At 49.0% G+C, this 24,294-nt stretch overlaps 2 protein-coding genes across 2 annotated transcripts; one reads left to right on the plus strand and one right to left on the minus strand.

Moving 5' to 3' along the window:
• Positions 1–1,082: 1,082 nt before the first annotated feature.
• Positions 1,083–20,216, minus strand: LOC132401374 (uncharacterized). The gene is made up of 3 exons (XM_059983500.1): positions 20,122–20,216; positions 6,564–14,645; positions 1,083–1,162 (listed from the first exon to the last, which is right to left on the minus strand). The coding sequence occupies exons 2-3, from the start codon at positions 8,011–8,013 to the stop codon at positions 1,083–1,085; spliced, it is 1,530 nt and encodes a 509-aa protein (XP_059839483.1). The 5' UTR covers positions 8,014–14,645; positions 20,122–20,216.
• Positions 20,190–23,786, plus strand: chchd10 (coiled-coil-helix-coiled-coil-helix domain containing 10). Its single transcript, XM_059983230.1, has 4 exons — positions 20,190–20,349; positions 21,653–21,878; positions 22,702–22,861; positions 23,651–23,786. The coding sequence occupies exons 1-4, from the start codon at positions 20,321–20,323 to the stop codon at positions 23,659–23,661; spliced, it is 426 nt and encodes a 141-aa protein (XP_059839213.1). The 5' UTR covers positions 20,190–20,320; the 3' UTR covers positions 23,662–23,786.
• Positions 23,787–24,294: the final 508 nt, after the last annotated feature.

The raw sequence follows: 24,294 nt of genomic DNA on the forward strand, positions 1-24,294 counted from the left end.
GCTGGTGGTGTAGACAGAGTCCACGGAGGAGAGGCTGAGTTCTGTGAAGTGCTGAGATGTGTCCACAGCTCTCTGCAGTTTCTTGCAGTCATGGTCAAGCAATTGCACGTAGAATTACTGCTTAATAAATAGAGTCAATGTTTAGACAGCAGAGAATCACCCTACAGCCACACTGAGAAAGAAAGGAGACACAGAAGGAAAAAGTTTTTTTAAAGATCTTACGTGAAGTTGTAGTGAATGTAGAGACCCAGGAGATGGCAGTGTAGGGTAATGTAATCAATGGAAATGTACATCATTACAAAACTGACATGCAGTTGGAGTTCATTTTAAGGTCTGACCTGATGATGTAATTACGTAAAGCAAGCTTTATGTTCAGTTTTCAGTGTTCAATAAGTGAGTTATTATGGTTTTCTTAAACATAAATTGCCTCTACCGTTTTATTTGTGAAACCCTACATTGATGACCTCGATGCTCTCGGACAATTCCAGAGTTAGTGAACAGAGTTTTGGGCTGAAGGACTTGTGTTATGCTGTAGGTTTTCTAACATGTCGGCCAATGCAGTCACTTTGAAACTGCTGGAGTTTTGGGAGCAAAATGTTGTCGCTTGGTTTGTACAAGCCGAGGCCTGGTTCACTCTGCGAGAAATCACTGCCGTTAGCAAATCCTACTACCTGGTGGTGTCACTCAGAAACTCCCCGGCTGCGAGAGTGGTGAGTCTGCTTGAACACCCACCTGAACAGGGTAAAAAGCAAGCACTGAAAATTTACCTTTCACAGACTTTTGGACTGTCGGTGTCTGAGCATGCCAAACCGTTGTTCTCCTTACCCAGTCTCAGCGATACTAAACCGTTAGAACTAATGGACATGCAGTCTCTTCTGGGAAATCATCATCTTGACTTAAACTGCGAGCTGATGATCTTGCTCCCCCTGTACACTGTGCTTAAAGGCAATACCCCTAATCACATGCTTTACTGGTCAGCAGACATGGCCAGGGAATTTAATGATACCAAACAAGCTCTTTCTAACGTGACCCCATTGGTGCACCCGCTCCCCAACGGGCCCACAGCCATTACTACTGACTCTTCAGACAATGCTGTGGGTGCTGTGCACGAACAGTTGGTCGGAGGTGTGCGGCATCTGCTCACCTTCTCCAGCCGGCAGCTCTGTCCCCAAAAGGATGTATATCATTTTACAGCAATAGTTAACTCTGAACCCCTTGTGTACGCGATGGCCAAACTATCAGACCCTTGGTCTGTACAGCAGCTACTCTACCTGGCCTACATATCCAAGTTCACAACATACCAAAGGGAAAAATACTGCCATGGCTGATTGCCTCTCACAGCCAGCCATTGTGACCATACACATAGGGGTTGATAATGCCGGCATGGCAGCTGACCAAGCTACTGACCCAGAGGTCCAGTCTTACTGAACACCGGTCTCAGGCCTGCGGTTGGCTGACACTAAGTTCAGGGAAACTAGGGTTTCTCTCCTGTGCGATATCTCAACCGGTTGCCCTCATTCCATAGTTCCTGCAAACTGGAGACAGATTGTTTTTGACTCCATACATGGGCTCTCGCATCCGGGCCGGAAGGCCTCACAGAAACGGGTTGCACTAAAGTTTGTTTGGCACACCCTGAGAAAGGATGACCATGATTGGACTGCAGCCTGTGTGGAGTGACAGTGGGGGAAAAATTATCCAAGATGTCCAGATGCCACTGGCACCTTTTGAGGTCCCTGAGCGACAGTTTGACCATGTCAACGTTGATTTTATTGATCCTCTTTCCCCTTCCCGTGGTTTCATGCACCTTTTTACGATCGTGGGCCTTATCCCCAGGTGGCCAGGGGTCATCCTTCCAGCATCGAATTTGGCCACAGACGTGGCTCGGGTGTTCATCAGCACCTGGTTTGTTCGGTTTGGCACCCCATCTCATATTTCCTCTGACCACAGTCCCTTATTCAGTCACACACAAAATACAGGAGGAACTCCGCAGGTCAGGCAGCATCTATGGAAAAGAGTACAGTTGATGTTTGGGCCGAGACCCTTAATCAGAACTGGTGAGAAAAAAATGAGGTGTAGCTTTAAAAGGTGGGAGAGGTGAGAGAGAAACTCAAGGTGATAGGTGAAACCAGAGGGGGAGGGATGAAGTAAAGACCTGGGAAATTGGTTGGTGAAAGAGATACAGGGCTGGAGAAGGGGGAATCTCATAGAGAGGACAGAAGACCATGGGAGAAGGAAGAAGGTTGGGGGGCGGAGAAGCACCAGAAGGGCAGGCAAGGAGATAAGGTGAGAGAGGGAAAGAGGAACAAGAATGGTGAAGGCAGGGGGGCATTACCAGAAGTTTGGGAAATCAACGTTCATGCCATCAGGTTGGAGGCCACCCAGACGGAATATAAGGTGTTGTTCCTCCAACCTGAGTCTGGCTTCATCATGACAGTCGAGCAGGCTGTGAATTGATACATTGGAATGAGAATGGGAAATAAAATTAAAATGGGTGGCCACTGTGAGATCCCGCTTTTTCTGGTAAGAGCTCAGCGAAGCGGTCTCCCAATCTACATTGGGTCTCACTGACATACAGGAGGCTACCCCGAACATTGTATATGACCCCACCTCACCTGGAAGGACCATTTGGGATACTGAATGGTAGTGAGGGAGGAGGTGCAGGGGCAGGTGTAGCACTTGTTCCACTTGCAAGGATAAATGCCAGGAGGGAGATCCCAGGGGAGGGACGAACAAACAAGAGAATCGTGTAGGGAGCGATCCCTGCGGAAAGCAGAAAGCGGGGGGGAGGGAAAGATGAGCTTGGTGCTGGGATCCATTTGGAGGTGGCAGAAATTTCGGAGAATTATGTGTTGGACGCAGAGGCTGGTGGGGTGGTAGGTGAGGACTAGAGGAATCCTATCCTGGGTAGGATGGTGGGAGAATGGGGTAAGAGCAGACATGCATGAAATGGAAGAGATGCCATTGAGGGCAGCGCTGATGGTGGAGGAGGGAAAGCCCCTTTCTTTGAAAAAGGAGGACATCTTCTTTGTTCTAGAATAAAAAGCCTCATCCTGAGAGCAGATGCAACAGAGAAGAAGGAATTGAGAGAAGGGGATGGTGTTTTTATAAGTAACAGGGTGGGAAGAGGTATAGTCCAGGTAGCTGCGAGAGTCCATGAGTTTATAATAGACATCAGTAGATAAGCTGTCTTCAGAGATAGAGACAGTGAGATCAAGAAGGGGAGGGAGGTGTCAGAAATGGACCAAGTAAATTTGAGGGCAGAGTGGAAGTTAGAGGAAAAGTTGATGAAGTCGATGAGCTCCACATGGGTGCAGGAAGCAGCACCAATGCAGTCATCGAAGTAGCGTAGGAAAAATTGGGGAGAGATACCAGTGTAGGTTTCAAACATAGGCTGTTCCATGTAGCCAACAGGCAGGCAGGCATAGCTGTGACCCATGTGAGTGTCCATGGCTTTACCAAGGTAATGAGAAGTCCATGGAAGGGAGGTTTCTGTGATGTGCAGAGCTGTGTCCACAATCTCTGCAGTTCCTTGAAATCAGAGTGACACGGGATCTCATCTGTTTCCGCAGTAAGTCCCCAGGACTGTGCTTAACCCCCTACCAGCCCCAAGCAACCTCACATCAGCTTTCTCCAGTATCATAGTCACATGACATCACAGTGAAACCAGGAGTCATGGTCTGTTATCCATTGCCTAGCTGCTGAGAGTGAAAGTGGGCCAAGGAGGTTGTGAGGCTGGTTCAGTAGTCTTGAGCCCGGTGAAACATACTTTCAGACTTTTGAAAAACACAAAATGCTGGCAGAACTCAGCAGGCCAGACAGCATCTATGGGAGGAGGTAATAACGATGTTTCGGGCCGAAACCCTTCATCAGGAGTGAAGTAACATGGGATGGTCAAGGGGGTATAAGAAATGGGGGGGGGAGGGATAAAGTAGAGAGCTGGGAAGTAATTAGGTGTGTGGACTGGTGCTGATAATGTGTTGGGATGTAGTGTTGCTGGTATGTTGGACTCTGGTGGTGGGGTGCGATGTCGGGGTGCGGTGGTGGGGTGCGATGTCGGGGTGCGGTGGTGGGGTGCGATGTCGGGGTGCGGTGGTGGGGTGCGATGTCGGGGTGCGGTGGTGGGGTGCGATGTCGGGGTGCGGTGGTGGGGTGCGATGTCGGGGTGCGGTGGTGGGGTGCGATGTCGGGGTGCGGTGGTGGGGTGCGATGTCGGGGTGCGGTGGTGGGGTGCGATGTCGGGGTGCGGTGGTGGGGTGCGATGTCGGGGTGCGGTGGTGGGGTGCGATGTCGGGGTGCGGTGGTGGGGTGCGATGTCGGGGTGCGGTGGTGGGGTGCGATGTCGGGGTGCGGTGGTGGGGTGCGATGTCGGGGTGCGGTGGTGGGGTGCGATGTCGGGGTGCGGTGGTGGGTTTCGATGTCGGGGTGCGGTGGTGGGTTTCGATGTCGGGGTGCGGTGGTGGGGTGCGATGTCGGGGTGCGGTGGTGGGGTGCGATGTCGGGGTGCGGTGGTGGGGTGCGATGTCGGGGTGCGGTGGTGGGGTGCGATGTCGGGGTGCGGTGGTGGGGTGCGATGTCGGGGTGCGGTGGTGGGGTGCGATGTCGGGGTGCGGTGGTGGGGTGCGATGTCGGGGTGCGGTGGTGGGGTGCGATGTCGGGGTGCGGTGGTGGGGTGCGATGTCGGGGTGCGGTGGTGGGGTGCGATGTCGGGGTGCGGTGGTGGGGTGCGATGTCGGGGTGCGGTGGTGGGGTGCGATGTCGGGGTGCGGTGGTGGGGTGCGATGTCGGGGTGCGGTGGTGGGGTGCGATGTCGGGGTGCGGTGGTGGGGTGCGATGTCGGGGTGCGGTGGTGGGGTGCGATGTCGGGGTGCGGTGGTGGGGTGCGATGTCGGGGTGCGGTGGTGGGGTGCGATGTCGGGGTGCGGTGGTGGGGTGCGATGTCGGGGTGCGGTGGTGGGGTGCGATGTCGGGGTGCGGTGGTGGGGTGCGATGTCGGGGTGCGGTGGTGGGGTGCGATGTCGGGGTGCGGTGGTGGGGTGCGATGTCGGGGTGCGGTGGTGGGGTGCGATGTCGGGGTGCGGTGGTGGGGTGCGATGTCGGGGTGCGGTGGTGGGGTGCGATGTCGGGGTGCGGTGGTGGGGTGCGATGTCGGGGTGCGGTGGTGGGGTGCGATGTCGGGGTGCGGTGGTGGGGTGCGATGTCGGGGTGCGGTGGTGGGGTGCGATGTCGGGGTGCGGTGGTGGGGTGCGATGTCGGGGTGCGGTGGTGGGGTGCGATGTCGGGGTGCGGTGGTGGGGTGCGATGTCGGGGTGCGGTGGTGGGGTGCGATGTCGGGGTGCGGTGGTGGGGTGCGATGTCGGGGTGCGGTGGTGGGGTGCGATGTCGGGGTGCGGTGGTGGGGTGCGATGTCGGGGTGCGGTGGTGGGGTGCGATGTCGGGGTGCGGTGGTGGGGTGCGATGTCGGGGTGCGGTGGTGGGGTGCGATGTCGGGGTGCGGTGGTGGGGTGCGATGTCGGGGTGCGGTGGTGGGGTGCGGTGGTGGGGTGCGATGTTGGGGTGTGATGTTGGGGTGCGATGTTGGGGTGTGGTGGTGAGGTGCGATGTTGGGGTGTGATGTTGGGGTGTGGTGGTGGGGTGTGGTGTTGGGGTGTGGTGTTGGGGTGTGGTGGTGGGGTGTGGTGTTGGGGTGTGGTGTTGGGGTGTGGTGGTAGGGTGTGGTGGTGGGGTGTGGTGTTGGGGTGTGGTGTTGGGGTGTGGTGTCGGGGTGTGGTGTCGGGGTGTGGTGTCGGGGTGTGGTGTTGGGGTGTGGTGTCGGGGTGTGGTGTCGGGGTGTGGTGGTGGGGTGGGATGTCGGGGTGTGATGGGGAGGTGCGATGGGGAGGTGTGATGTCGGGGTGTGATGGAGTATGATGGAGTGTGGCGGTGGGGTGTGATGGAGTGTGGCGGTGGGGTGTCGTGTTGGGGTGTCGCGTCGGGGTGTCGCGTCGGGGTGTGATGTAGTGGTGAGGTGTGATGTCGGGGTGTGATGTAGTGGTGAGGTGTGGTGTCGGGGTGTGGTGTCGGGGTGTGGTGGTGGGGTGGGATGTCGGGGTGTGATGGGGAGGTGCGATGGGGAGGTGTGATGTCGGGGTGTGATGGAGTATGATGGAGTGTGGCGGTGGGGTGTCGTGTTGGGGTGTCGCGTCGGGGTGTCGCGTCGGGGTGTGATGTAGTGGTGAGGTGTGATGTCGGGGTGTGATGTAGTGGTGAGGTGTGGTGTCGGGGTGTGGTGTCGGGGTGCGATGTCGGGGTGCGGTGGTGGGGTGCGATGTCGGGGTGCGGTGGTGGGGTGCGATGTCGGGGTGCGGTGGTGGGGTGCGATGTCGGGGTGCGGTGGTGGGGTGCGGTGTCGGGGTGCGGTGGTGGGGTGCGGTGTCGGGGTGCGGTGGTGGGGTGCGGTGTCGGGGTGCGGTGGTGGGGTGCGGTGTCGGGGTGCGGTGGTGGGGTGCGATGTCGGGGTGCGGTGGTGGGGTGCGGTGGTGGGGTGCGATGTCGGGGTGCGGTGGTGGGGTGCGATGTCGGGGTGCGGTGGTGGGGTGCGATGTCGGGGTGCGGTGGTGGGGTGCGATGTCGGGGTGCGGTGGTGGGGTGCGATGTCGGGGTGCGGTGGTGGGGTGCGATGTCGGGGTGCGGTGGTGGGGTGCGATGTCGGGGTGCGGTGGTGGGGTGCGATGTCGGGGTGCGGTGGTGGGGTGCGATGTCGGGGTGCGGTGGTGGGGTGCGATGTCGGGGTGCGGTGGTGGGGTGCGATGTCGGGGTGCGGTGGTGGGGTGCGATGTCGGGGTGCGGTGGTGGGGTGCGATGTCGGGGTGCGGTGGTGGGGTGCGATGTCGGGGTGCGATGTCGGGGTGCGATGTCGGGGTGCGATGTCGGGGTGCGATGTCGGGGTGCGATGTCGGGGTGCGATGGGGAGGTGTGATGTCGGGGTGCGATGGGGAGGTGTGATGTCGGGGTGCGATGGGGAGGTGTGATGTCGGGGTGTGATGTTGGGGTGTGGTGATGGGGTGCGATGTTGGGGTGGGATGTTGGGGTGTGGTGGTGGGGTGTGGTGGTGGGGTGTGATGTTGGGGTGTGATGTTGGGGTGTGGCGGTGGGGTGTGATGGAGTGTGGCGGTGGGGTGTGATGGAGTGTGGCGGTGGGGTGTGATGGAATGTGGCGGTGGGGTGTGATGGAGTGTGGCGGTGGGGTGTGATGGAGTGTGGCGGTGGGGTGTGATGGAGTGTGGCGGTGGGGTGTGATGGAGTGCGGCGGTGGGGTGTGATGGAGTGTGGCGGTGGGGTGTGATGGAGTGTGGCGGTGGGGTGTGATGTTGGGGTGTGGCAGTGAGGTGTCGTGTCGGGGTGTGATGTAGTGGTGAGGTGTGATGTCGTGGTATAGTGGTGAGGTGTGGTGTCGTGGTATAGTGGTGAGGTGTGGTGTCGTGGTATAGTGGTGAGGTGTGGTGTCGTGGTATAGTGGTGAGGTGTGGTGTCGTGGTATAGTGGTGAGGTGTGGTGTCGTGGTATAGTGGTGAGGTGTGGTGTCGGGGTGTGGTGTCGGGGTGTGGTGTCGGGGTGTGGTGTCGGGGTGTGGTGTCGGGGTGTGGTGTCGGGGTGTGGTGTCGGGGTGTGGTGTCGGGGTGTGGTGTCGGGGTGTGGTGTCGGGGTGTGGTGTCGGGGTGTAGTGGTGGGGTGTGGTGTCGGGGTGTGGTGTCGGGGTGTGGTGTCGGGGTGTGGTGTCGGGGTGTGGTGTCGGGGTGTGGTGTCGGGGTGTAGTGGTGAGGTGTGATGTCGGGGTGTAGTGGTGAGGTGTGATGTCGGGGTGTAGTGGTGAGGTGTGATGTCGGGGTGTAGTGGTGAGTTGTGATGTCGGGGTGTGGTGTCGGGGTTTGATGTCGGGGTGCAGGTAGTGCAATTGCCATACCAAGCTGTGAAGCTTCTGAACAGGATGTTTTCTATGGTGCACCTGTAAAAGTTCGCAAGGGTCACCAGGGACATATCATATATCCTTTGCCTTCTGAAGAGGTAGAAGCACTAATGTTCCTCTTTCGCCCTAGCACCTATGTGATTGGATCACGACACGCTGTTGGTCATGTTTATGACCAAGAACGTGAAGCTCTCAACTACCTGCATTTGAAAGCCAGCAACGCAAATGGGTGACAAAGGACATAATCCAGGCTTGTACTCTGCGCATGAAGGACATGTAAGCAGGAGACACAAGAGCTAGTCAGTCAGCGTGCTCGTATTTCAGCCTGGGGTTTGGAGTCTAGGGATCAGAGCCTGAAGGTTGATTGGAAGTCAAAGCCCAGTAGCTGAAGCCTGGCAGCCTGCCCTAGAGTTGGAGGACTGCCCGTGTGTGTGTGTGGGTGATTGGGAGGCAGGGTGGAAAGGGATTTGCTTTGGGGTTGTTGTGTTCTGTGTTGTTCTGCTGAGCATTGTGGCCAAGAAATCCTGACACTTGTGGGCTGCTCCCAGCACACCACTAGGTTGTGTTGGTTGTTGACGCAAACAACACATTTCACTGTCTGTTTCGATGTACATGTGATAAATAAATCCTAATCTGAATTTGAATCTCAAGGTCATTGGGTACAGTTTATTAATTATATGAACCCTCCATTAACAGCAGCCTCACTCCAGCAACAAGCTGTACACAAATAGTACTGTACCTTACAGCCTGTAAACAATGGCTGACCTGGGCACACTGCTGCGAGATTTGCTGATACAAGAATGTTTTGTGGCAACTATTCAACTCTGATGCCTTCACCACCTGAGCATTGGTTTACGCTGTTCACCAAGGAAGCCATATGTCTCTGCACACCAGTCACCAAAAGCGTAGAATTAGGAAAGCAAATTAACTACAGCCATCATCGCAAAAGCATTAGACTGCAGGAACAAGGATGCCTGGCTACAAATATAGATGGGCTAACCCCTGTTGACATCAATGGATCTGGGGTTGAGAGGGTAAACAGCTTTAAGTTCCTTGGCATCCACTTCACTGAGGACCTCACGTGGTCTGTACACACCAGCTGTGCGGTGAAAAAAGCACAACAGTGCCTCTTTCACCTCAGACGGTTACAAAGACCTCAGGACATTTACAAAGACTGGTGTGTAAAAAAAGGCCCAAAGGATCATTGGAGACTCGAGTCACCCCAAACAGAATCTTATTCCAGCTGCTACCATCTGGGAAATGGTAATGCAGTATAAAAGACAGGACCAACAGGCTCTGGGACAGCTTCTTCCACCAGGCTATCAGACTGATTAACTCACGCCGACTTGAGTGTATATCTGTTGACTGTTCTATTTATTATAAATTATTTTAAATTACTATGATTACACACTTAGACAGAGATGTAACATAAAGATTTTTACTCATGTATGTAAACAATGTGATAGTAGGAGTTTACGAAGAGATATTAGCTCAACAAGGCCTCTGTGCACTGAAGTTTCAGGAAATGAGAAGGGACTTCATTAAAGCACACAAAATTCTGAGGTGGCTCAGGAGTTAGAAGATCAGAATATTAAAGCAAGGATGTACTGCAGAAATGGTAAGGCGTTGGCCAGACTGCATTTGGAAAATTGGGCTCTGTATCTAAGGAAGGATGTGCTGGCCCTGGAGAGGGTCCAGAAGAGGTTCATCAGAATGATCCCAGGAATGAACGGCTTAACCTATGAGGAAAGTTTGATGCCTCTTGGCCTGTACTCCCAATAAAGGGACATGTCTTTAAAATCACGATAAGAAGGAATTTCTTCAGCCAGGTGGTGAACCTGAGAACAAGACATAGATTGATGGGGTTAAGGAGGGTTAAGCTTTACAGGGAGAAGGCAGGAAAATGGGTTTGAAAAAAATCCATGATTGAATGGTGGATCAGACTCGATGGGCTGAATAGAGTCATAAAGCACTACAGCATAGAAGCAAACCATTCAGCCCATCCAGTCTATGCCAAACTATTATTCTACCTCGTCTCATTCACCTGCACCTCCATGGTCCTCCATTCCCATTCGTGTACTTATCCAAACATTGTTTAAATGTTGAAATCAAACCCAGATCCACCACTTCTGCTGGCAGCTTGTTCCACACTCCCACCACCATCTGAGGGAAAAATTCCCCTTAAATATTTCACATTTCACTTTTAATTCATGACCTCTAGTTCTAGTCCCACCAAATCTCAGTGGAAGAAGTTTGCTTGCACTTACCTCATCAATGCCCCTCATAATTTTGCATACTTTTCTCCAATGAATAAAGTCCTAATCCATTCAACCTTTCCCTTTAACTCAGGTCCTCAAGTTCCAGCAACATCCTTGTAAATTTTCTCTGCACTCTTTCAATCTTATTGCTTTCCTTTCCTTAGGTTGATGACCAGAACTGCACAAAAATTAGGCCTCACCGACTTCTTGTACAATGTCAACATAAAATCCCAACTCCTGTACTCATTACTGTGATTAATTAAGGACAATTTGCAAAACAAAACTCTCTTTACAACCCTATCTACCTGTGATGCCACTTTCAAGGGATTACGGATCTGTATTCCCAGATCCCTCTGTTCTGCCACATTCCTCAATGCTCTACCATTCACTAAGTAAATCCTACCCTGCTTTTCCTCCTAAAGTGCAACACCTCACATTTGCCTGCACTAAATTCCATCTGCCTAATTCTACTCCGAAATATGGGCTCACTGGGTTGGATGCAGGAAGAAAGTGTCTAGAAGCAGGGAAAGGAAAAGTCTACAAGTGTCCCTGCCTGTGTGGTAGGATGTTTAGAATTGAGATAAAGTTCAAAGTGACTAACTCTCAGAACTCTCTTTTACAAAAGGCTGTAGATCTTGTGTCTGTGCACAACTACCTATAATATTAAATAAAAGCACACACAGGAAATGGCTTTAACTAGTGTATTCACATTGCAACGAGAGAGAGAGGGCACAAAGTGCATGCACAGACAACAGATCAGTACATAGTGCTAAGTGGGGGGGGGGTCATTTCTCTAAAAGAAATAGATCCATACGTTACACTTCCTCATCCTTCAGATTAATGCAACATAAAATTGTATATGTACAAAGCATTCAATTTCCTTTTCATAAACCCACATTCCAAATAAGCATGCTTTCACAATAACAATCCATAACTAACTTCACTATACTAAAGATTCAGTCTGTTTTCTTTCAGGATCGTGCCTCTGGACCTGTGGAGGGGCACTGGGTTTGGTAGGTGTCTTGTCTAAGACAACGTTCTTGGTTTCTGGTGTCACATTGCTGTCATCACTGAGAGGTAAATCTGTTGGCTGTAATGTGTCCATCTCATTGGATGCAGTCAACTCAGTAGTGTCCTTCCATTGAGCATCCGGTATCTGGTCCACATGACACCTCCATGTCTGATCTCCAACATCCACTGTGTACATCACTGGTCCAGTTCTTGTAGTTATCCTACCGGATGTCCACTTGTCTTCTCAGTAATCATATGCTAGGACTTCCTGTCCAATCTCGAAGCTCCTTGCTGCTTCACTTAGCAAATGGCTGAACTGTTTATTCTGCACTTCCCTCTGTAGACCTGGTTTCAGGAGGTCAATGCGAGATCTCAGATTCCTGTTCATGAACAGCATTGCAGGTGTTTGATTTGACATTGCACGAACAGAGTTCCAATACACAGAAAGGAAGTTGTCTGTCTTTTGATGTAATGAAATGTTCTCCTTGTCCACCACTTTAATCGACTTCTCGAAGGTTTGGATAAACCTTTCATCTGACACATTCATTGCTGGATGGTGAGGAGCTGACTTGAAATGTTTGATGCCATTTTTCTTCATGAACAGGATTTTTTGTAATGTGTATTGTGGTCCATTGTCACTCCAAATTTGTGCTGGTAAGCCGTTTCTGGTGAAGGTAGTCCTCAGAGTGGAGACAGTCATTGCTGAAGTGGTTGACTTCATTGGTATAGCCTCCAGCCACTTTGAATGAACATCCACAGCCATCAGGAACATGCAGTCCATGAGTGGCCTGGCAAAGTCAATATGTACTCTATGCCATGGTGATGATGGTCACTCCCATGGGTGTAACAGTGCCTGTGAGGGTGCATTTTGAACTTTTTGGCATCCCAGATAGCTTTTGGCCAACTCTTTGATCAGTTTATCTATTCCCTTCACAAACATCTTCTGATTAGCTTTAAGCTGTGACAGCCCCTGGTTAGTGCTACTCATGGCCTGCCATTGCCTGTTGATTGCCTGAGAGCTTGGATTGAGTGCCAACCTGGTTGGATCTTGCTCAACCATTCACATCCAAAAAGTGCTGGCACTCCATTTTTCAACACATAAAGCTCAATCTGTTATGCTTGGCCTCCATACATCACATTCACTTTCAGTTTGCCTTGGAAAGACATTTTTTTCCACCAGTGTTGGTCTTTAGCATCACTGAAATCTTTTCTAATGGTATCTTAGAAAACAGTCTGTTGTAGTCAGCGTCTGGAATTATAAACAAAGCTGATCCTGTATCCAGCTCCATTTCCACATTTACTTCGGGCACACCAGATGATTTTTTGATCTGCTTCAGTTACACTATGCAGTTCTAGGCATGGCAGATCGCCTTTGTCAGACACTATGTTGTCTGATTCTGTTTTACATTTGGTAACTTTATGCATTTGCTTATTTTGTGTCTGACACTTTTCATTTGGTTGTGCTTTCTGTCTGCTTTGTAAATTCTCTCTATGCGACCTTGTCTGTGACTCTTTTTCTTTGAACCAACAGTCATTTGTATAACGGGAGGATTTACTACATTGATAACATTTTTGACTTTTTGCACCATTCAGGGACATTTTGTGCATTTTACGTTCAAACCACCTTTTCTGTAGTTCATCTGGATCCTTTGCTGCAGTCTCTAACGATATTGTAGTCATCAATGCCCGTTCTAATGTTAGGCCTCTTTCTGACAGTAGCTTCTTTTGAGTGCTTTCACTATGCATGCCACATGCAAGCCTGTCCCTTGCTGCATCAGAAAGTCTATCTCTGGGAAAGTTTGCGCAGAAATGCTTTCATCTTTTAACTGGTTCCTTTTGACAAATCTAAATCTCAAAGCAATTGCCAGCAGTTTAGGGCTCAAAGGATTTTGTAAAATTGTAACAATTTTGTTGAAGTCTTGCTTGCTGGCATTTCAGGGGTTACCAGGTTGCATAAGAGACTGTGCATCCTTGCACCCATTAAGCTAAGAAGTGCAGAAGCTTTTCTTTTGCTCTCCACGTTGTTTGTTTTACAGTTCAACAGTCTCAATATACGACTCACAGCCTTAAACTTAGCATGTCTTTCACTGTTAACAGGTTATTCGGCTTTCTTGTGCTGCTTAACTCTCGCTGTTTCATCCCATAACTGTTGATACAGTTTGTGATATTTTCAGACATTCAGGCTCGTACTCGTTGCCAATTTGTTGTGTCTGTGCAAAACTACATATCAATTAAGTATAAGCACGCACACGGAAGACGGCTTTAACTGGTGCATACACTCTAGCGCAATGAGCGTGCGTAAACAACAAATCAATATGTAGTGTGGGGGGGTCAATGCCCTAAAACAAATAGATCCAAACATTACAATGGAGGCTATCCACTGAATATACTTAAGAACACGATAAATTGATTTCAGGGCAGGTTGGACATAAAGGGATATGAAACCATTTGCGATAGGCTTCAATCTTTCTCGCAGATAAGAGTGGTGTACAATGTCAAGCAGCAGAGAATTATGAAGAGTCAACCAGATTGACTCCCATGGCTGAGCATCATGGGAAAGGCCATCACCAAGGCTGTCATTGAAGCAACTGCTGATGACGAGACAGCCCTCCCTTTACAACCATTCTTTTAAGTCGTTTCAGAATCAGATTCCCAGTCAGAAAAAAAAAACAGGAAGAGATATGTTCCCAGCCATGAGATCAGACACTGGCCCTTCACATAGATTAGAAGAGCATTTTGTGAGAAACCAGCTGGTAGAAGTCAGTTAATCAGTGTCATTTCTGCTGAAAGTCACATCAATGGCCCAGGACACAGGACGCACCTGCCAAATCACTGGAGCACTCACTATGTGCCACTATGTGAGTGAAAATTTTTATGTGGCACCTTAATGAATGCCTTGCAAATTCAAATACACAACAATCTGCTTCTCCAATATTTCTAGACGTATTGTAGTGAAGCAGGTAGTACTGCTGTGTCACAGCACTGCAAAACCTGGTCCAATCCTGACCTCGGTAGTAAAAAGCAGGAAGATGTGAGAAGTTTGCAAATTCTCCTGTGGCTATGTGGGGTTCCCCGGATGCTCCGGTTTCATTCCACATTCCCAAAGGTTAAGAGCTGGTGTGTTAGCCTCTTCTCTTCTCAAGCCCATCATCCCTACTGGAGCATAGAGTGTTGACAGCAGCTCATCAGAATGCTCAGTCTTAGGCTAGTCTTTCAAGCCGTCCCCAGGTGTAGTCCATCTTCTTGGTATCTTCTAGGTGAAGATCCTTTCTCTCCCAGGGGTGAGGCTTTGGAGCTTCTCTTGGTGTTTCTGTAGCTCTGGATTTTTACAGAATGGGATTGCTAGCCTGACATCTAACTCTCCTCCTTTCACAGCCAGGCTTGGGACCATCCTTGGTGGAATTAATATGTTAACTGGCCACTGTGAATTGCCCCTAATGTGGACAAAAGTAACAATCTAAGGGGAGAGTTCATGGAAATAAAGGGAGAGAGGGTGGGAGAGGGAGGTAGGGGGAGAGAGCGACTCTCCAACCCAACATTACAGTACATTTTTATGTGTTAAAGAACAATCTCTATGGTTACAATGCCCTCATAATGCTTCTTTTGAGTCACATGCAGTTTTCAAAAACCTGGATCTTCCCACCCACACACCAAAAAATGAGTGTTAAATACTGTTGTATTCATGCAATGGGCTGTCAATTACATCATGCATAAGCAGACATCTCAGTTAAATGTCTCCCATATTTAGTTTACTCTACATGCTGTGGTCTTGAGTCCTATTCATGGAATGGGTGTTAATTGCATCATGCATATGCAGACATTATCAATTAAGTGTCTGCTTCCTGTTCCAAGTTGCATTTTAAATTTAATCTACAATTCATACTCAGATCTGAAAGCTGGTTGATGAAATTAATGTTCGCTATATGTCCTCACCCCAAAATACTCCCTAGCAAGAATGAGAACAGAAGGAGCGAGATAGCCATCAGAATGGGGGAAGACACCAAGGGAGGCGTAAACAGAGGGAAGTAGTTACGAAGATTTAGAGAAATCGATATTCACACAACAGGTGGAGACTACTCTGACAGAAGATGAGTTGTTGCTCCTCCAATTTGCATTTGGCAACATTGGGGCAGTATAGAGTTCATGGACAGACACGTTGGTGTGGGAATGGAAAGTCAAATTGTCTTTTCTGTTTTTGCTATGAGACAAGCAAAAACTATGATTCTATAACACTGGACAACATTTTTTTGAAAGTTTTGCTTCCTCAGAATATCTTTTTGTTTATAATAGACTGTTTGAAGTTGATCATAAATATAATTTCAGACTACATGTATCACATAGGAATTTGGAGAAACAACAAATTAACTTGTATTGAATATAATGCACTTAAATGCATAATGATGCTGATGCATTGCAATCGTTCAACTAGGCTAAGAATGTTTTGTTGATGATTTTTGTTTGTACTCAGTGTCTGAGGCTTCTTGTAAATGTCCTACAATAATCAGCCAGGATTGATGGATTCCAGTTGCCCTGACACCGGTTCTCCATGACCATAGTGACCTACTCATCACTGAAGATTTGAAGGGAAGTAGGCTAAATGGGAATGCAGAAAATGAATCTTTAATGACATGTTGCTCTTCATGGTTTTGTAGGCTTGAAGCATGTTGTCAGCCAGCTGCACATAGTTCGGTGCTTTGTAGCTGCCAAGAAAATTTTCAACACCATCCTTGAATTTTCTCTAGTCCCACCAGAAGTTCTTGGAATTAGTGACCTGTCTGATTTGTGGACCAACAAAAAATGCCTTTCCTAATCTTGGCATCAGTTAATCTGACCTGAATTATGAATTGAAATAGCAGAAATAGGCAATTTTTAAAAATGGGGCATGATAGGGGCATGATTTTTCTTCGTGATTTTCATGATCAGTTGCCCATAATCCATATGATACACCCAGGAAGTAAATCCTTTGTTAACCAGAGTAAATCAGCCAGCTGATATCACAGACACAATCCTCACTTCAAGGAATCTATCACTCATGTTCTCAGTATTATTTATTTGTTTATTATTATTATTATTGTTGTAGGTTTTCACGAATAAAACAGTGAGGTGATTTATGTTTAATGAAACCCATAACACATTATATTGAACTCGAAAACCTACACACAACAGCACACTAGGAACTCTTTGCGTAATAATGTCACCACGTCAGATCAGCCTCTTAAAGTGAAACCCCCTCAATGTTGGTGGTTGTGAACTATGTACATTTCTCCCAATTACATTACTCTACACTGCACCCCCCCCCCCCCGAGAATTCACTAAAACCAGCACTGTGAACCTGCCTGGAGTTCAGGGGATCCACCCGACTCGGGTCCTGTGTTCCATGGGTGGAGGAAGATCAAGTGCCTCTGGCTCGTCCAGAGGTGCTCATGGTCATGTTGTGATGGAGGGGCATGGCAAAGGAATACCCCAAATCTTCATGTGAGGGTTTAAGGCGATCTACTGAAATACGTCCAGGTATACCACTCTTATCGATGGTAAAGTCTTTTTTCCCGATTGGTGTGTGTCATGGCAGACGAAAACAAACAAGACAGAATGTAAGTCAACAGGAACCCAAGAGTGCTTTTTGCCAAGAGGAGGGTGGAACGCTGTTGGGAGGCCAACCAAGCAGTCGTGGCATCAGGAATAAAATTACCTGGCACTAGTAACAGCTGCACATATACCAACCCAGTTGTGGACGACTGCAGGTTCTCTTTTGGAGCTGTTCTGAGCCCCAGCAGGACCCACGGAGATGGTCATGATCGGTCAGGGAAGCCCTCAGAGCAGCCTTTAAGGAGTGTTGAACTTGCTCGCAGAGGCCATGGAACCGGGGGTGACAGGCTGTGGTGTGATGCAGCCTAACACAGAGGTTCTGAGCTATCAAAGCCCAGAGGTCAGATATGAACTGGGGACTGCAGTCAGATGGGATGCCAAACCTAGTGATCCAGATGTGATGAATCCCTGAGCCACAAATGCAGGGGGCTGGAGGGATGACCTCTGGTCACCTGGTGGTACAGTCCACCATGGTAAGGAGGTGTGTGAAACCGCGGGATGGGGGAAGAGGATCAACAAGGTCTGTATTGACATGGTCAAACCATCTCTCAGGGACCTCAAAAGGGACCAATGGCGCCTGGACCTGATGGTTAATTTTTGCTCACTGGCACTCAGGCCAGGCTAAACATGCAAGTCCCTTCTAAAGCGGTGCCAAACAAACTCAAGTGCAACCTGTTTCTGTGAGGCTTTCCACCCAGATGCAAGAGGAATCCCAGCATGGAATCAAAAACAGTCCATCTCCAGATGGGGTGAGGGCGACCGGTTGAGACATCGCACTGGAGAGAAATCCCCACTTCCTTGAACTTAATGTCAACCAACTGCAGAACTGTGACTGTTATTCAGTAAGCCTGGACCTCTGGGTCAGTAGCTTGGCAGCATCAACCCCTACATGCACATCCTCAACAACGGTCCATGAGAGCCAATCGGCCATGGAATTATTATTCCCTTTGGTACATTGTACATCGGTTGTGAACTCGGAAATGTCGGCCAGGTGGCACATCAGGTGAGTCTGACATGCACATCACATGCACGAGAGATTTATGATCAATGAATGCTCTGATATGGCGATTCTCCAGAAGAAAATTAAACTGGTGGACAGCCAGCTAGAGACTGAGAAGCTGTAATGCTGTACTTCCTTTCGGGGGGGCAGAGCTGAAGAAGCTGAGTTGCTGCCACATGCCTCCAGTGAATTGTTCATGCAGGCATCAGTAGTATTGGCTTAAGTGCTCAAAAAGTGTGCGGAGCTGAGGTATGTGTTCAGATTGGGATGCACTGATAACTAGTATGTCATCCAGGTAAACAAAAAGAAAATCTATGTTTTTTAATACAGAGGCCATCAGCCATTGAAAAATCTATGCTGCATTCTTCAATCCAAATGGCATGCGCAGAAACTCAAAGAAGCCGATCAGAGTTGTCACAACTGTTTTGGGAATGTCCTCCAAGCACACAGGCACCTAATGGTAGCCCCTAATCCCGTGGCCAACTTTGGAAAAAATCAACTTTCCCCTAAACCTACCGAGAAGTCTTGGATGTGTGAGACCAGGTAATGATTGGGGGTGGTGGCCTCATTAAAGTGTCAGTAATCCCCACATGGATGGCAACCAGCATTGGAGTTAGGGACCATATGGAGGGGTGAAGCTCAGGGACTGTTCGACCCAACCTACACTACCAAGTCTTTCCATGTTAGCAAATTCCACTTTCTGGGTCCAATCTAGGCAAAAAGGCATGGACTGGTGGGCCAGTTGTAGAAATGTGGTGCTCGACCCCATGTTTTGTGACTGTAGTGCAGAGTTTGGGCTTGCTGAGGTTTGGGAATTCGCCCAGCAGTCAAGTAAACTCACATGTGGTGGTGTATGTGCTTGACAGAGTCGTTGTGGGGATCTTACTGGGGGAGCAGGGTAACGACCCACAGTCCTTGATGACATCCACAAGCCAACAGTTCTTAAGATCGACTAACAGACCTTGGACACACAGGAAATTGGCACTGAGCAGAGGTCTCGCCACATTAGTCAGGACAATGTACCATGGGTAACATTGCCCAGTGAAGCAGAGTGCCACCGGTCGTGTCCTGTTGGTCTGGATCTTGCAGCCGTTGGCAGCCTCCAGTGAGGCTTCGTCACTCTTTGTCTTCTGATCAATCGGCGATGCTAACAGCACACTCTCAAGTACCCATGTCACAGAGGAAATGTCAGCCTGAAAGAGTATCCGTGATGAACAGTAGACGGCCCTGGCAGCTGGAATCCATGGTGTTCACAGACCTCTGATGTCCCAATGCACTGGCACTGCCAAAGCTACAAAGCGGTTGGAACTTCCTAGCAGTTTTAACAAAGTGAGCATGATAGAAGTATAGACCTGACGTTGTCTGCTTCGCAGCCACAGGCATCCTTATGTTGGGGGCCTTGCTGATTAGGCTTATTGAGGTGGAGAAATGATGCATCACTGCCTTGCTGAGTGTAGACTGTCAGCCATTTTTGCAATCTCCCTATAGTCCTTCATGGGTGCATTAGTGTGGGCGATGTGAACTTGATGAGGCTCTTGCTGCATGAAGAGTTCTTTAGAAATAAAACATGGATGGTAATTTCCCAGAGGAGACAGCACATGGTGCATTAGCTCCGATGGCCTAGCATCGGGAGACCAGCTGTTTGGTGCGTTCAGATTCCGATAGTCCAAAAGTCTGTGAAAGGTGAGTTTTCAGCCATCAGTAGTTATTGTGTTCAGGTGAGTGTTCCCAGACTGACGACTCTCACAGCTGTGGAGTTTCTGAGTGATGCTACCATGTAGTAGAATTTGGTGTCATCGGCAGCGATTTTTTACAGAGCAAACTACGTTCAGCTTGTACAAACCAAGTGACGTCATTTTGCTCCCCAAACTCCAGCAGTTTCAAAGCGAGAGCGTTAGCCGATAGGTTCACTAACTCCAGAATCGTCCTAGAGCATTGGGGTCTCCGATGTAGATTTTCGCAAATAAAACACATTTTATTGAACTTCAAATTCTAAACACAAAAGCACGCTAAAAATCTTTATGTAATAACGTCATTACGTCAGACCAGCCTCTTAAGGTTAAACCCCAACTCAATGTTGGTGGTTGTGAATAATGTACATTTCTCCCAATGATGTTTTCCAATATTATTATTTGTTTTAATTTGCATTGGCTCCTTTTTGCACAGTGCGTGTTTGTCAGTGTTTCTTTGTGTGCAGTTTTTCATTGATTCTATTGCACGTTTTTGCTCTACTGTGAATGCCTGCAAGAAAATGAATCTCAGGGTTGTACTTGGTGAAATAAACGTACTATTATAATAAATTTACTTTGCAATATAAACCTTACCCGCTATCTGAAGAAAGCGACATCAATCACACGGGGCCGGACCAGGCCCTCTTTCCCTCAGTCCTACATGCTGGGAGGTGGTGCGACGCCACCAGGTACTTGTGGGCGTTCCGCGATTGCGTCAGAGGTCACGCAATCCCGTGAGGCATTGCGCACTTGCTGCCGTGCGGCCGCAGTCGAGTCCTTCACAGCCGTCGCCATGCCCCGCGGAAGCCGCAGCCGAGCGAGGTGAGGAGTGGGGCGGCCTGGCCTGGCCCGGCCTGGCCTCGCCGGCCCGAGGCTTTGAGAAGACTTGGGGTGGCAGGTGGCGGCGGTGACCCCCTCCCACCTTGCCCGCGCTTCACTGAAGGGCAGATCGAGGTCACAGGCCCGGGGTCAGCGCCGCTCCCGAGGCCTTGTCCTCGCACTCGTACTGCACCTTCCCCCGGTCCCGGTCCCAGTTTCTCTGCCCATCCTCCCTCACCCGCATTTTAGATTCTCTGGCTCCCCTCATCCCAATCCTCCCCTGCTTTCTTCCCGGTCTTCCCTTATGCCTTTTGCAACTCTGCCTAAAGGTCCCTGCCGCTACCAGCAGTCCATGTTCCAAGCCTTCCCCGCGCTTTCCTACATTTACCACTGCTTTAATGCTGTTTTATACACCCATGCTGAGCTCGTCAACTTCATCCTTTGCCTTTACCTTCCACCCTGCCCTTAAATTCACTTGTTTCATCTCTGACACCTCCCCTCCCCTCTCTCGATCTTCCAGTCTCCATCTCTGGAGTCAGGCTCTGACATACTTCATGGAGCTTAACAACACGCAAGAGCTGGGCAGGCAGCATTGATGGTAAAGAGTGAACAAACAGTCTGCTTTTCAGGCTGACCCTTCCTCAGGACTGCACATCTCCAGCGCCTACAGATTCTCTGGTTCATGTCTTTTGTAAACTTAGTGATTCCCACAGTAATCTTGGCTATAACTTTTCCCACCTGTCTCCTGTAAAAAATGCTATTCCCTTTTCTCCATTCCTTTTGTTTCTGCCATATCATTTCCCACCATGAGGCTTTCCTTTTCAGGACATCAGAGATGTCCTCCTTCAGAGAACAGTTTCCCCATCTCCACCATTGATGCTGCCCTCGCCCGCATTGCCTCCTCTTCCAGCCCTTTTTCTTTCCAACCCGCCTGGCTTCACCTATGCCCTCTAGCTATCCTCCTTCCCCTCTCCCCACCCTTTTATTCTTGTGTTTTTCCCTTTCCTCCTCAGTCCTGAAGAAGCGTCTTAGCCCATTTATTCATTTCCATAGTCACTGCCTGACCTGCTGGGTTCCTCCAGAATTCCTGACTCCTGCCTCCATTCCTTCTCCCACTCCCACCCCTCACTCTTCTTCCCCCTGCCCTCCAATCCCTGGTCCACTTTTCTCCACCTTTCTAACTCTAATCCCACTCCTCCGTTTGCTCCTTCAAGTGCTGCTGGTTATGGGGCCCTCCCACTCTATCTCAGCTGACTGTTGCATCTTAAGCCTTCTTCCTAATGGTTCCTGTTGTCTTGTGTTCCAGCCGTCCTGCTCCTTCCCGAGCCGCTCCCCCTGCTCACCCTCCTCCAGCTGCTGTCGCTCCTCCAACCATGCAGCCCCGGCAGCCGGGCCTAATGGCGCAGATGGCAAGCACGGCAGCAGGAGTGGCGGTGGGCTCAGCAGTGGGCCACGTCATGGGGAGCGCGCTGACCGGGGCCTTCAGTGGTGGAAGTGGCTCGGAGCCTGCCAAGGCAGATGTCACCTACCAGGTAGGTGGGTGAGAGCAAGGGTTGGCACATTGCGTCTATCCCTTATGTTCTGGAAATTGGGGAACATCTGGTTTGCTGTAAGATTACATTTTCCTTTTAGAAAATATTGATAGGTCCTGTGCAGTTGTCTCATCACCAGAGGCCCAGATTCACTCCATTCTGCATTCACCCTGTAGCCACCTGCTCCAGTTTCCTCCCACCTCCCAAAGGTGTGCAGTTTGATAAATGATTAAGTTGTGAGACGCTGCTTCTGTGTGTATCAGGAGTGAATTGATGCAAATGTGGGGAGAATACAAAAACATGGGGTTGATGTAGGATTAGTGGAAGTGTGGTGGGACAGATCTGTGCTGGATCTTTCTGAGGAGACTCTAAGTGCCAATGTTATGAACTAGATTCAGTGAGTAAAAGATGTTCATTGGGAAATAAATCAGTGAAATGCAGTGTTTAAAACAAAGCCATGGCCTTCACATTCCTGTTGTTTTTTCATTGCCTTGCCACTATTTATCAAGGGGAAAACAGGAAAAGGTCAAATCTTGTCTAGTGAGAGAATTTCATGAACTCCAGGGTCTGGTGGGGCTTGTTTAAGTTAAACGTTAGTTTTTGTGCTGTTACCTCACCCTGCAACTCATGGAATGTTTTTGTATATTATTTAAACTTGCAGAAGATATTTGGTAACACACAGCTTGTGCCTAATGCTCCAGTCAAAAGGTCATGGCTAAAACACAAATGCCAAAGATACTCGGATCCTGCTGTTTGTGTCTAGTCACTGTATAACTTGATTTCTTTGAAATCTTTTCTCTTATGAGTTTGTCTTTGCCTGTAGGAGCCTCCAGTGGCAGCCCCTCCAGCCCAACCTCATTCCCAAGACTTCAGACCCTGCCAGTATGAAATGAAACAGTTTCTGGAGTGTGCCCAGAACCAGCATGACCTAACCCTCTGTGATGGTTTCAATGAGGTGCTGAAGCAATGTCGCTCTGCACACGGTAGGTGCAAAATGTGCATAAACATGGGTTTAATGACATTGGCTACCTGATAAAGCCCTAAAACAAACCAAGCATCAGTTGGAATAATCTTGCCAAAGCCTGTCAATTTACAGCCCAGTCCAGTATTCCACTGGACTTTACTTGCAGCTACATTTCTGAATCTCACATCCACATCTACGTTACGGTTTCTTTAATTGGGCAGAACCACAGCAAATGACATTAAATGTAGGCAAGTATGAGATAGTGTATTTGGAAAGATGTAATAAGGCAGGATTGTAGATTATAGATGACATCTAGGGATTGGAGTAACAGATGGATCATGAAAAGGTAAAGTTACCAAAACAAATCAATAAGGGTTAAAAAGCCATAAGGGATATTTAATATTAATTTGAGACATGGTATACAAAAGCAGCAAAGTTACGATGGAGCTGTACACACTAGATAAGCCCCAGTTTGAAGTACATTTCCAGTCACCACATATAGGACAGGTGTCAATGCATTTGAGAGGGCATTATTTATAGTCTGTCAACCAAGAGAGACTCCTCGTTCCCAATTTCTCCTTATTGGTAATTGTCTATGTGAATATCAAACTGGATTGTGCAATACCACCTCAAGTTTATTTTGAAGAAAGTAGTATGTTACCGGTTTTTCGCATCCTATCCTAATCCTAAATCTGTCCATTGGTTGTGTGTACCTTTATGTTAGTCTAATGTGTTTTTCTTTTTTGTAAAACCATGTTGAATCATTTCATTATGTGATTGCCCAAATGCTCTTTTACCTTTCTACCAGGTATATATTGAAGTGGGCGTTGCCTGTCGAAGGATTGTGAAGATTCCTGTTGTGTCCATTTAATTTTAGTGATGAGGCTACAGAGACCAGAGTAATGTATGATTGTTAAAATGTGAATAAAATGTTCTGTACAGTAGTGTTTGCCTCTTGTAAACTGAGTGAATGGGCAAAAATAAAATTCACAAGGCCTGTGGTTGGCATTTTCGCAGGTCAGTTGCCTTGATATAGAACTGGATACCTATTGGGAATTGAAGTAGGAATTAAATTTATTTATTTATTTAGTAATTAAATAACGCAAAGTGACTGGGTGTGCTCCTTCAGCAGGAGAGGTTTGATAGGTATTCATGAATGGTTTTGTTTGAGTAAACTTGCTAAACATTTGACAGTCGGAATGGACACAAATTTAAGGTGGCTGGCAAAGGAATCTAAGCCCATCGTAATTGTAATTACGATTCTTGAACAATTAAAGGTTCATTGCAGTCTTAATGTTAGAAAACCAATATTCATTGCTATGAAGTGAATGCCTTGCCATTGATTTTGATGAGTGTCAGAATGAGAATTTAGCCAAGGATTGGCTTCCAAGCTGTGAAATTTCCTGCAGTCCTGTGGCCCTGCAATCTATGCTCCACCATTTCCAGCCTTTC

The sequence above is a fragment of the Hypanus sabinus genome, chromosome 10 (assembly GCF_030144855.1).
Source record: "Hypanus sabinus isolate sHypSab1 chromosome 10, sHypSab1.hap1, whole genome shotgun sequence".
Taxonomy (NCBI): Eukaryota; Metazoa; Chordata; class Chondrichthyes; order Myliobatiformes; family Dasyatidae; genus Hypanus; species Hypanus sabinus.

Bases quoted from the DNA above. Each gene is read 5' to 3' on its own strand.
- LOC132401374 (XM_059983500.1), bottom strand. From the start codon at position 8,013: ATGTCCCTGGTGACCCTTGCGAACTTTTACAGGTGCACCATAGAAAAC. The intron at 1,163-6,563 runs GCACCCCGACAT...TTTTGGGGACAG, and splicing joins CGACATCGCACCCCACCACC to AGCTGCCGGCTGGAGAAGGT.
- chchd10 (XM_059983230.1), top strand. From the start codon at position 20,321: ATGCCCCGCGGAAGCCGCAGCCGAGCGAG. The intron at 20,350-21,652 runs GTGAGGAGTGGG...CTTGTGTTCCAG, and splicing joins GGAAGCCGCAGCCGAGCGAG to CCGTCCTGCTCCTTCCCGAG. The intron at 21,879-22,701 runs GTAGGTGGGTGA...CTTTGCCTGTAG, and splicing joins AGGCAGATGTCACCTACCAG to GAGCCTCCAGTGGCAGCCCC.